The sequence below is a fragment of the Marmota marmota genome, unplaced genomic scaffold, assembly GCF_001458135.2.
Source record: "Marmota marmota marmota unplaced genomic scaffold, marMar, whole genome shotgun sequence".
NCBI classification, from domain to species: Eukaryota; Metazoa; Chordata; class Mammalia; order Rodentia; family Sciuridae; genus Marmota; species Marmota marmota.
Window position 1 is genome coordinate 2,758,924 of NW_026000079.1, and position 10,690 is coordinate 2,769,613.

At 60.4% G+C, this 10,690-nt stretch overlaps 1 protein-coding gene across 3 annotated transcripts in view; it reads right to left on the reverse strand.

Moving 5' to 3' along the window:
• Zbtb7b (zinc finger and BTB domain containing 7B) overlaps positions 1–10,690 on the reverse strand; it is a 15,217-nt gene continuing 4,527 nt past the window's right edge. For 2 of the 3 annotated variants that reach the window (XM_015502796.2, XM_015502798.2), the window contains exons 3-4: positions 1,098–2,257; positions 1–790 (exon numbers count right to left, since the gene is read on the reverse strand). In XM_015502796.2, coding sequence (XP_015358282.1) covers positions 325–790; positions 1,098–2,251 — 1,620 coding nt within the window. In that variant the 5' untranslated portion in view covers positions 2,252–2,257 and the 3' untranslated portion in view covers positions 1–324. Of the gene's footprint in view, positions 791–1,097; positions 2,258–7,621; positions 7,775–10,690 lie in introns of those variants that run through there. The other variant, XM_048814765.1, reaches the window with a different exon arrangement.

Genomic DNA, 10,690 nt, shown 5'->3' on the forward strand with positions numbered 1-10,690 from the left:
TGGGACCCCACAAATCAAATACATTATTGCTTCTACTCCCCAGGAGCAGCTGGGGACAGGGACCCCACCTTTACAATAGAGCTGTAAATATATACATAATATCATATGTATCACTTCTTGGGGGATCACCCCAATCTGGGGAGCCTCTGCCCCCAAACCTTCTCAGCTTGGAACTGGAATGAGGGAACCGAGGGGAAGGGGCCGATTCTGCCGCCAGCAAGGCTCCGTGCCCCTGACCCCAGCTGCGCCTGTCCTGCCTGCTCCCACTGCTTGGCATGGGGATCCCGGCCCTTGTGCTGCTCCAGCCTGGCCACTCATTCCTCTTTAAGAGGATTCCATGGCACCTTCAGCCTGGGGCGTGGTGGGTGTCCCCTCCTCCTCCTCGTCATCAGGAGGCCCTGGGGTGGAGACTGGGGGCCCGGTGGGGGCCGACTGCTCCCAGAATCGAGCCAAAGAGAGGCGGAAGGTGTCCAGGTGGCCATTGGAGAGGTCGAGGCCAGCAGGGGATGGGCTGGCGGTGGAAGGTGGTGGATAGTGTGGTGGTGCGTCATCCTTGCGGCGCCTCCGGGTGCGCACCTCCAGGCAGTTCTGGCCCTTGAGGTGGCGCTGCAGGTGGTCCTCCTTGGCGAAAGCCTTGTGGCACAGGTGGCACTCATAGGGCCGGTCCCCCGTGTGCAGGTGCATGTGGTTCTTGAGGTCGTAGCTGTGCAGGAAGCGGGCTGGGCAGTGCGGGCACGAGTAGGGCCGCTCTCCCGTGTGCTTCCGCATGTGGATCTTCAGCTTGTCGTTCCTGGGACAGGCAGGGGGGAAGGGGCGAGGGAAGCATTCAGGATGGGTCCCAAGGCTCATCCTTGTCACTGACCCAGGCCTTGTCTCACTCCTATCGCTGCCACCCTCGACTCGGTGACTGTCCCAGGATGCTCTTTAGGGCCGTCACCCACTCTGCCTTCCGCATGCCCACCTCCTTGGCTTTCTTCTGGCCTCTCCTGTAATCCAGGAACCTACACAGGCCCTCACCTCTCTGGGACGGCCTCCACTCGGATGGCCTCCACTCGGATGGCCTCCCCTCCACCCCCAGCTCCCCCCCTGGCGCTCACCTGGTGAAGCGGACACCGCAGACCTCACAGGCGAAGGGCTTCTCGCCAGTATGGGTCCTCATGTGGCGTGGTAGCTTGCCTGCCCCGTGGATTATCTTGTGGCAGACTGGGCACTCCTGGGGCATCTGGGAGCGGCGTTTTCGAACCAGCTTATCTTGGCCATCCAGGCCTGGTGCCAGGGCGTCCTGGTGCAGGGAGCTTAGGTAGACCATCAGGTCAGGATCGATGGCATCTTCATCCGAGCCCAGCTCCTCTGGGGAGAGAGGGGGCCCGCCGCTCTGCGCTGGCCCGTAGACTGGGGGATACACCAGCTCCTCCTCCTCCTCTTCACCCTCATAGGTGTCGTAGCTTAGGGGACCCTCAGTAGGTGAGGCAACTCCTGTGGGAGGGCTGTAGCTGTCCGCCAGCCCACTGCCTCCACTGCTGCCCCCTCTACCCGGCGCCTCTTCCTCTTCGTAGGTCAAGGGATGGGTGGGCACTGTGGGCGCCTCAGGTACTAGGTGGTTTGCTCGGGCCCCCTTGGTTTGCAGGAAAGCTTTTCGGGGCTTGCGGCTGCGGCGGGCAGCAGGCCGAGGTGGTGGCGGTGGCGGTGGCAGGAGTGGCCCCTGTGGAGGACTGTCCTCACCATTGGGAACGCCTGAGGTCGTGGTGGTGGCAAAAGCCTCCAGGTACTGTCGGGCTCGCTCACAGTCATCCTCGTCTGGGCTGGGGGCTTCCAGGCCACTAACTTGCAGAATCTCCATGCAGGCGGCGATGACGCAGGGGATCTCCAGCAGCCGGGCGGCCTGGAGCACAGCCGGCATGTTGGCGCTGCTGGTGGTCAGTGTGGCCGTATAGGCAAATTCGAGCAGGGCACCCAGTGCCTCTGGTCCTACAAAGTCCAGCTCACACACGCCAGCCCCTGCTCCCCCAGCCGCTGTCCCACCGCCCCCGGCCCCCATGACGGCCCCGCCACCGCCCTCAGTGAAGAGCTTCTTGAAGTAGTGGCTGCAGGCGGCCAGCACAGCCCTGTGGGTGCGGTACTCGAGGCCCTGCGTCCGGATGGTGAGGTCACACAGGTGGCCCAGCTGGCGCTGCTCATTCAGGCAGCTCAGGAGCTCGCTGCTGTGGTCCGGAAATGGAATTCCAATCAGGTCATCCTCAGGGCTCCCCATCTTCTCCTGTGGGGTCAACAGAGGGCGGGGTTAAGTGCTTAGCCTTTAAGGGGTCCAGGGAGGGGCACCGACGCAGGCTGACACTCACTGAGGGATGGCTACATGCCACTCTTCTAAGTACTTTACGCCCATTTAATCTTTCATGCCCTCTGGAGTATGATCATCACCCACCACAGATAAGGAACTGGGAGTCAGACAGATGGAGTGACTGCCCGGGTGCAGGACAGGGTCAGATTGCTCCGGTGGCCCAGAGTCCACGCTCATAATCACTGTCACTCTGTTCTGCTCTGGGAGTGCAGGAGCCCTGCCTTTCTGGCTCTTTCCTAGATGTCCACCTGTCCATTGCCCATCCCTTCGGAAGTACTGGACTGACAGGATGCTGGGTCCTGGTTTAGGAGAATCGGTTGGAGGACTTTGGTGGCTCTGGCCTCAGTCATTGGGAAAATGGGTAACAGCCTTTGTGATGGGGCCTCTTCATAGCCCTGGGAGAAGCCAATGAGGGAGTTCAGATTCCCACTGGACACCAGGCATGGCCAGCGCCTCTCTAAAGCATGTGGTACCCTAGAAGCCACTATGCAAATAAGAGAGCTTCCAAGCACCACATCTCCCCGCCCCTCCCCCAGCCAACAAAAGTTCATCTCCCCTTCCCAGATTCCCACTTCTAGGGGCCAAATGGGAAACAGGTCCCACCATCCCCCCCCACATCCTCCCCTCCCCCATGGGGCCAAGGAGCAGCCACCCTTTGCTGGGGTGTCACTGGCGAGGGTGCTTCCTGCCCCGCACAGATAAGCATCGCCCCTGCCCCTCCCCCCACCGCCATGAGGCCAAGTTCCAGTCCCACCCCTCCCCTCCTCCTCCTCCCACTAGCTCCCCACCCCCCCCCCCCATTCCAGGAGAGCCCCCTCTCTGGAGGGTAGAGGTTCCACCCTCGTCCTCCCTCAGGTCTAATCACACGGAGCACAGAAACCAGTCTCCGGGTTCAGGCAGGCAGGCAGGGCTGGGGACAGCAGCTGAGGCTTGAGTCTGGCCTGGAAGTGGGGAGACTGGCTTCAATTCCTGAATGACCTTGGGCAAGTTATTTCTCTCAGTGTTCCACTTTCCAGAACTGTCTAAGGAAAGGGTGGGAGTGGAAGCCCCAAGGGCTCAGCCCTGCAGCCCCGACATTTTGTGGGTCTGGAGCAACTGGGGACAGAGTGGGGCCTGGAAAGAGCTGGGCTCTGGAATCAGCCAGGCTTGAGTTTGAGTCCTTACTCTGCTGGTGATTAGCTTTGTGACCTTAAGCAAATGATTTAATCTCTGAGCCTCTTTCCTCATCTACAATATGGGAGAATTCCAGCTCACCCTGGGGTTGTGGGGAGAGGTAAATGAGACCAAGTGTGGCCTAAAGCTGGACACCGAGTAAGGGCTCGATCAGTGGCACCCTGACTTACACAGACAGGCTGTGCCAAGAAACCACCTCCAGAGGAGGCCAGAGGAGCCCGGTCTGCCCTCCCTCAAGTTAGCCTGAGGGAGCAGGGCTACTAAGGAGCCACCTGACCTTGGACAAGTCACTTCCTTTCCAAAGGAGTCCTATTCTTCATCTGTAATACTAAAGGCTAGCTCAGATGATCCCGAGGAAACTTATATTTTGTCATTTTGTTAGTGACCTGACACTCCAGCAACTGTTCACTCTGGCCATTGATGGGGAAAGGCTTTTTTTTTGGGGGGGGGGTAGGGTGTATGGGAGAATCAAGAGCCACGGGTTTCCTCTTTAGGACACAAGAACTGCACCGTGTCTGCCTGCCTCCATGCCTGCCACCTTCGCTGCAGCGCCAGGCTCCTGCACAGAGGCTTGAGCGAGCAGCACCCCCGTGTCTAGGTACCCTTAGAGAGGCCACCTTCCCTAAATCACCTCCTTCTCTGGGGACCACTCGGTCTTGGACTTGTCCCTGCTTCCTTTGGTTCTCCTGCCGCCCCCTTACAAATGGTACAAGTGGCACATGGCCCCAGGACTTAGGAACAAAAACTAAGTGGGCAGCAATAGTGGAAGCCTCTTAAGCAGTAGTGGGCACCCTCCTGGACCCAAGTGGATCCCGTCCCTTCTAAAGGGGAATGGGTGGGGCTCTTCTGGCTGTCCATTGGCTGAGAGCTGGGCACCAGCAGGCACGTGGCTTACCCCATCCCTTGCCCTCCTTCTCTACCCACCCCACCCATTCCCGCTGCTAAGCCCGCCCCCTTTCTCCCACCCCAGGGCTGGTCTCCTTAGCAACGTGGTGTGGCAGGGGTGCTCATTGGCTGACCCAGCTGTCAGGTCACAGGCTCAGGCTGGTTTACCATGCAGCTCACACTGTGCTTGGGCAAGGGTGGGTGTTTGACCCCTTAGGCCCAAATCTAATGCCCATGACCAAGAGGTAGCTAGGAAAGAGAAGCAGAGGACACAGGTGGCCAGGAGAGGGTGTTCATACCTCCAGCTTCTGGGAAACTCCCCCAGTCCTTATCCAGGGCTCTGGCACCGATGCCAACAGAAGTGCCACCTGGAACAATGCTGGTGCCAACCAGGCCAAGGGGGCACTCCTGGGCCCATCACCTGGGAGGGATGCTTAGGGTGGAGGCCTCCCCCTTCTTTCTGCCAGAGTGAGGTACTGGTGCCCACCCCACCTTGGGCACCCTTCCCACCTCTGCATCCCAGAAGGCTAGTCCCCTGACAACCCATGAAAGCGGCCTATCCCCACCCAGCCCGGCATGCCCCCTCTTGCTAAGACCTTGTGGGCATGGGTGTGTGTGATGTTGGGGGGGTAGCTGTGCCAGGGAACCAGGCAAGGTCTGTTTGCCTGGTAGGGGGAAGAACCAAGGGCCCCGCCCCATTGCTCCCCTCTTTCCCGCCACCCCCCCAGGCTCCCCTCACTGTCAGGCCTGCTAGACCGGCCAAGCCGGTGGGCAGCTCTCTTGAAACTGGGCCCTGAGTCAAGCCTGCCCCATCTTTGGTTGGGGGAAGACTTATGGGTGAGAAAGGTAGGAGGGGGACAAAGGTGAGAGCCCCTATCACCTATCCCTCAGTGCCCAAGGGCACCTGCCAGGGTGTGTCCACCACCAAGAAACCAAAAGGTAGAGGGCACTGATCTTGTCTTAGGAAGAAGGAGACCAGAGCTCTTCCCAGGATCTGACCTCAGGCAGCGTCCACACAGGGCTGGGGGCACCAGGGCCAACACTGCTGGCTTGAGCTAGCTGAAGGGCAGGATAGGAGGCCCTGAACAGGGCAGCTGAATAAAGCTGGCCCCCCTTCCCCCCACCCTGGGGATTAGGGGAGTGAGGCTTAGTGTGGGGGGCAGCAGGCGGAACCAGGATTAGCGGCGGAGAAAATAGATATGGGCCTGAGACACGGGCACGTGGAGCCCCCCCAGCACAGGCCTCAAGCCCCTATCCTAGGCTCTGCCCGAGCGAGTGGGGCCTGGCTGGGCTTCTCCTGGAGCAGCAGCTTGGGGTGAGGAAGGAGAAGGACCGGGCTGGGGCACTTGCCTGCTGTGGGTGATGGAGAGACCTAAGGCTCTTCCCAATACTCCTGGGGCCTTGGCCGGTCACCCCTCCTCCTTACTTCTTTCTCTTTCCTACCCCCACCCCCCACCCCAACTCCAGCCTCAGGTTCTCTTCCTGTTTTTTGGAGCTAAGTTCTCGCACGAAGCCAGGGCTTTGGCCTGTGGCTTGGACCAGCGGCCGGGGACATTAGACAACCAGTCCAAAGTCCTTGGGGACCCAGGAATCCTTGTTCCCTAGCCTCCCCCACCCCTTTCCAGGGCCTCTGGGGGCCAGCGGCCGTGGCCATCTGGATTGCCCAGTTGGGAAGACAGGGTGAAGGAGCTGAAGCCACATGTCCCTGGAGGATGGGAAGGGCTTCGAAGGACAGGTCCTCTGACCAGGGATGTCCCAGGCATCTATGGAGTTGCGCCCCCCGCCCAGCCCCTCGAATTTTCTGCATGCCTTCCCCATCCCCCATGGGAAGCTTCCCCCTCCTAACCTCACCACCCCCAGCACTCACACTTCCTGGGGGCCGAGGCGGGGAAGAGAGACCGCAAGCCACGAAGGGGGAAGGAGGCAAGGGGAGCTGGCCGCTTCCCGGCGCCCTGGGGGTTAAGTCCCCCGTCCTGGTACAGGGGCTCCAGGGTGAGGGAGACCTCAGTGCCCTTCCATGTCTTCTGCCAGTGACACCACCTCTGGCCGACAGCCCGGGGCGCATCAAGGGAAACAGGAGGGGATAAAGATGGCGGAGGATGGAATGGGGGCATCTTCCCACCTTCACCCTCCGCTCTTGGATGCTCTACCATCGGCCACCCCTCACTCTTGGCCCTCTTCTTGGACTCCACTTTCTGTCTCTTTGCTACGTTTTCTGACCCTCGTCTTCCCTCCAAAAGATTCGTCCTTTGATTTCCTTGCTTCAGCCCTGGCGGCTCCTGGCTCCTCACCTCTCCACACCTGTCCCCGGGCCTCCTGCTCAACACCCTCCTCACCTCTCCTTCCTTCCCCTTCCCTGACTCCGCTCCTCAGGCCTCTCCCACATTTCCACTGGCCCCTGCTCCAGGCATCTCTCTGTCCTCTCCAGCCATGCGCGGGGAGGAGAGGACAGAGGAATTCAGGACCAGGACCTACCCTCTAGGGCCTGGCCTGGTCCTGCCAAGACATGGTCTTATTTGGAGTACCCACACTCGCCTTCTGAATGGAGCAGGAGACCAAAATTTGGGGGCCAGCTAGGGAGAATAAATGGCGGGGGGGGCGCTGTACAGCGAGAGCGGATGTGGGGTGAGGGGGACAATGGGTGCCTCTCTGTTGTCAGAGTTTCCAGGACTGGAGCTGCTGGACTTTCCCCAGAGGGTGCCCACCCTGGGCTGGGCAACTGTCCACTCAGACCCTGGTCCTCCGGTTCTCAGCAGGGTCTGCTTAAGCAGTGCGAGCTCCCTTAGGGCCCGAGGGGAAGGCTCAAGGTACCAGGGTCTGCCCTGTCCCCCCCTCCCCCCAGTCTAGTGTCTCAGGCTGGGTAACCGAGCTGACTGGTAACCCCACACCCGCCAAGCTGCCGGCAGAAACCTGAGCCCCCCAGCCCCAGAGGACACCCCAGCCCGATCCCCAGAGCCCGGCTCCCTGCCAGCCTGTCCAACCTCCTGCCTGGCCCAGCAATCACTCAGCTCCAGTAGGCCCCTCTTCTGGTCCTCTCGGGTCCCTTGGATCCTGAGGTCTCCCCACACACCAGCTCTTCAGACCCTCAGCTCCCGAAGCCCCCAGTGACGTCTGGGAGCCCTCTTCTCAACCTGTTTTTCAGTCCTTCTCTGACCCTTGGCCAATTCTAGGCCTGCGAGCCTCCCCTGGGGCCTGACCTCCCAAGCCAGAGCAGGGCCTACTCACCTGAACGCTGAGGGGCCTTGCCGGCAACTCCTCCTGGCCCCTGGGGGCAGCAGGTTGGGAGGGGCAAGGGGAGGGCCAGGCTATTGGGGGGGAGGTTGGGTGGCTGTTCCCCTGCTCCAGCTCCCTCCTTCAAAGGGGCCGCCCACGACCTGGCCCAGCCCCTCCCCCCTACAGCCTTAACCCTCTGGGTGCTGTCCCCCTCCCCCCCAACCTGGAGGGAGGGGTTACAGAGGGCTGGCAGCGTGGGAGAGGGCCCAGAGTCTTCGCTTGCAGTGCCCTAAGCCCCAGCTGTCCCCACCCCCGCCTGTCCTTACTCAGTCCTGAAACGGGAAAAAGGTGAGGGGTAGGAAGGTAGGACTGGGACAGTCCAGGAGGACAGAGGTGAGGAGGAGCAATGGGAGAGGCTGCTGGAGGTGGGACCAGGAGAAGGAAGAAGAGAGGGGAGGGGACAGGAGGTGGCAGTGGCCAAAGAGGGAGGAGGGGAACCCTAGACAGTCAGTGCCAGGGGAGACAGGTGCCCAGGTCCTAGCCCCTCAGGGCATGTGGGATTAAGGGACCACAGAGAGGCCCTCCAGATACCAGTGGGCCCCTCAGACCTACTGGGAACTGGCCAGATTCTCCCCACCCTGTACTGGGCTGGGGCCTTCAGGGGCTGGGCAAGGCAGCACCCCGCCCTCCCCATAGCCTCACCCCAAACCCACTCACATACCACAGTTCCTTGCCCGGTCACCAGCCCCTGCCAACCAGGCCAGGGGGCAGCACTCTTGCCAGCCCCCAGTGGCCAGGGGGACAGAGATGGCCTGAGGGGGATAGTCAGATGGGGGGAGCTGTGGGCACGGAAAGAGGAAGGAGCTGGGAGGGGGCATCTGCTGGGAAGCGCCTAGCCCCACCCCTTGCGCAAGCTGCTGCCACCCTGGCCGGTTGGGTGGGACCCGCCTGGGCCTGAGGGGCAACTCAGGAGGGCTCTGAGCCCAGAGATGGGTGGGCCACAAAATTTGTCTTAAACAACTCCTGGGGTCCCTTATTCTTGGAATAAGGGGTACCCAAGTATCCTCCAGACATTAGGCCATCCCAAATCATGCTAGTCTTGGGGGGACTACAGAAATGTCCCCTAAAGCACCCCCTCCCCTTTCCCCCCCAACAGCTGCTGGCTCAATGCCGCTGGCCTGCTGCCCCTCACCAGCTCCCGGCCCGGTTGGCACCTACCCACCAGGATGCTGGCAGTCCTGCCCTCCTCTCCCTCCTACCCCCCTGCTCCCAGCACCCCATGCCAACTGTGGGCCTGAGGTGGGGGAGGGTCACCCCTGTACCTTGGTGCCAGCCAGGCAGGGCCAGGCCCCTAGGCCCTACAGATAAGGTCCAAGACCCTGTTCTCAAACCCTGTCCTCAAGAGGCAGCACCATATGGGAATGCTGGGAGGCTAAGGACAGCCCCATGAGCAGTCACTGAAGGATCTGCTCCGCAGGGCTGGGGCTCATGTCACTCCCTGCCACAGGTACCAACCTCCTGGCATTTCCCTGGCCCAAGCAAATGCTTGGGCACCAAAGTCCCTGCAGTTCTGAGAGCCCTGGTCTAGTGCCTACAGCTTGCAAGGGAGTGGGGTGGGGCTGCTCCCTGCCCTTTGATCCCCATAAAGGGAGGGAACCGGCCTGGAGGGCAGGGGGCAGGGAGAGAGTTCATGGGGCCCCTCATTCCACCCTTGCCAGGGGCAGCAGGGCAGGGTGTGGGCATCTCTTGGGTGGGGCCCTAAAGTGAAGATGGGTTGCAAGTCTCAGCAAGGAAGATGGATGTCAGTCATGGATACATGGTGTCATGTGGGAATGGGATGGCAAAAACAAAGTGAGGGGATGCAGAGGGTACCCATGTTGCAACTCTCTAGCCTTGGCTTTTACCCTCCCCCAGAAACACTTCCAGACTCAGCCAAATTAAGAGCTAGCTCAAGGAGGACTACAACTCCCAGTATGCACCATAATTACCTTGAGTGTACCTTGGGAGTTGTAGTTCCCTTCAGAAACCCTGGGTTCTCCTCTTTCCAGGAGCCCAGCTGATTGGGTGGGGAGGGTAGAGGGCTTGGTTGTAAAGGACTGTTTTTTTAAGGAGACATAAGAGGCTAGAGGGTCCATGGAGGGGGAAAGGACCTCTGCTCCCAGGCAAAGTGGGAGGAAAGGAGGAAGGAAGGAGGAGAGGATGTCTGTTGAAAGGGGCATATGAGTGGGGAGGAGTTGGGGGGGCGGTGGAAACAGGAAGGAAACTGAAGCCAGAGACATGAGGTCGAAAGCAAGGGTTTGGGGGAGCCCCACTCTGAGGCCTGGCAGGGACTGGGAAGTCATTTCCCCTACTGTTCTGGTGCCCTGGGGAGGTGTAAGAGCAATTAGTGATGTCCAGGGTAGCAAACTGGTGCACCTGTGGGGGTCTCTGGCTCCATTTGCTTGCCATCAGCCCCCTTTACCAGGTGCATCCCCATCCCTGGATCTGACACAGGTATTTGCTGGCGGAGGTCTGATGGCTGACCTGGTTCTGGGAAAGCTAGAAGGCAGAGCAAGGCTTCGGGGTAGGCCAGGCATGATAGTCAAGTAAGTGGGGGTATGTGTGAGGTCCAGCCCAGGTGTGAGGCCAAGAGAGGGGAAGGGCAGGGACCGTAGCTGCTCAGAGGCCTCAGAGAAGAGAGGCTAAGATGTCAATGCCACCTACCTCCCATCTACCCTAGGCTGTGTGAAGAGGGCAGCCTTCTCTGGCCTCCCTGAAGATTTTCTAAAGCTAGCTTTTCTCCTAGGCTAGAACATTTAAGATGGCATCTCAGGGGGCCAGATGGCAATTGGGTATCTTTTCCTAGTGGGGACAGAGGTCAGAAGTGAGAAGAGGATCCTTGAGAATACTTTTTCTGGGCTCCCCAAGGCTACAGGACAGATGCTGACAGACTCCAGCCAAGATTCTTGCCAAGAACTGAGCCCTGCTGGGTGGGGGGTCTTTCTAGGTTCTCACCAAGCCCCTGACAGTAGCTCTATCCCCTTCCCCCCAGTCCCCCAGTCCCGCCTTGGCGCCTGGCCGCCTGTGTGTTGGCAGGACTAA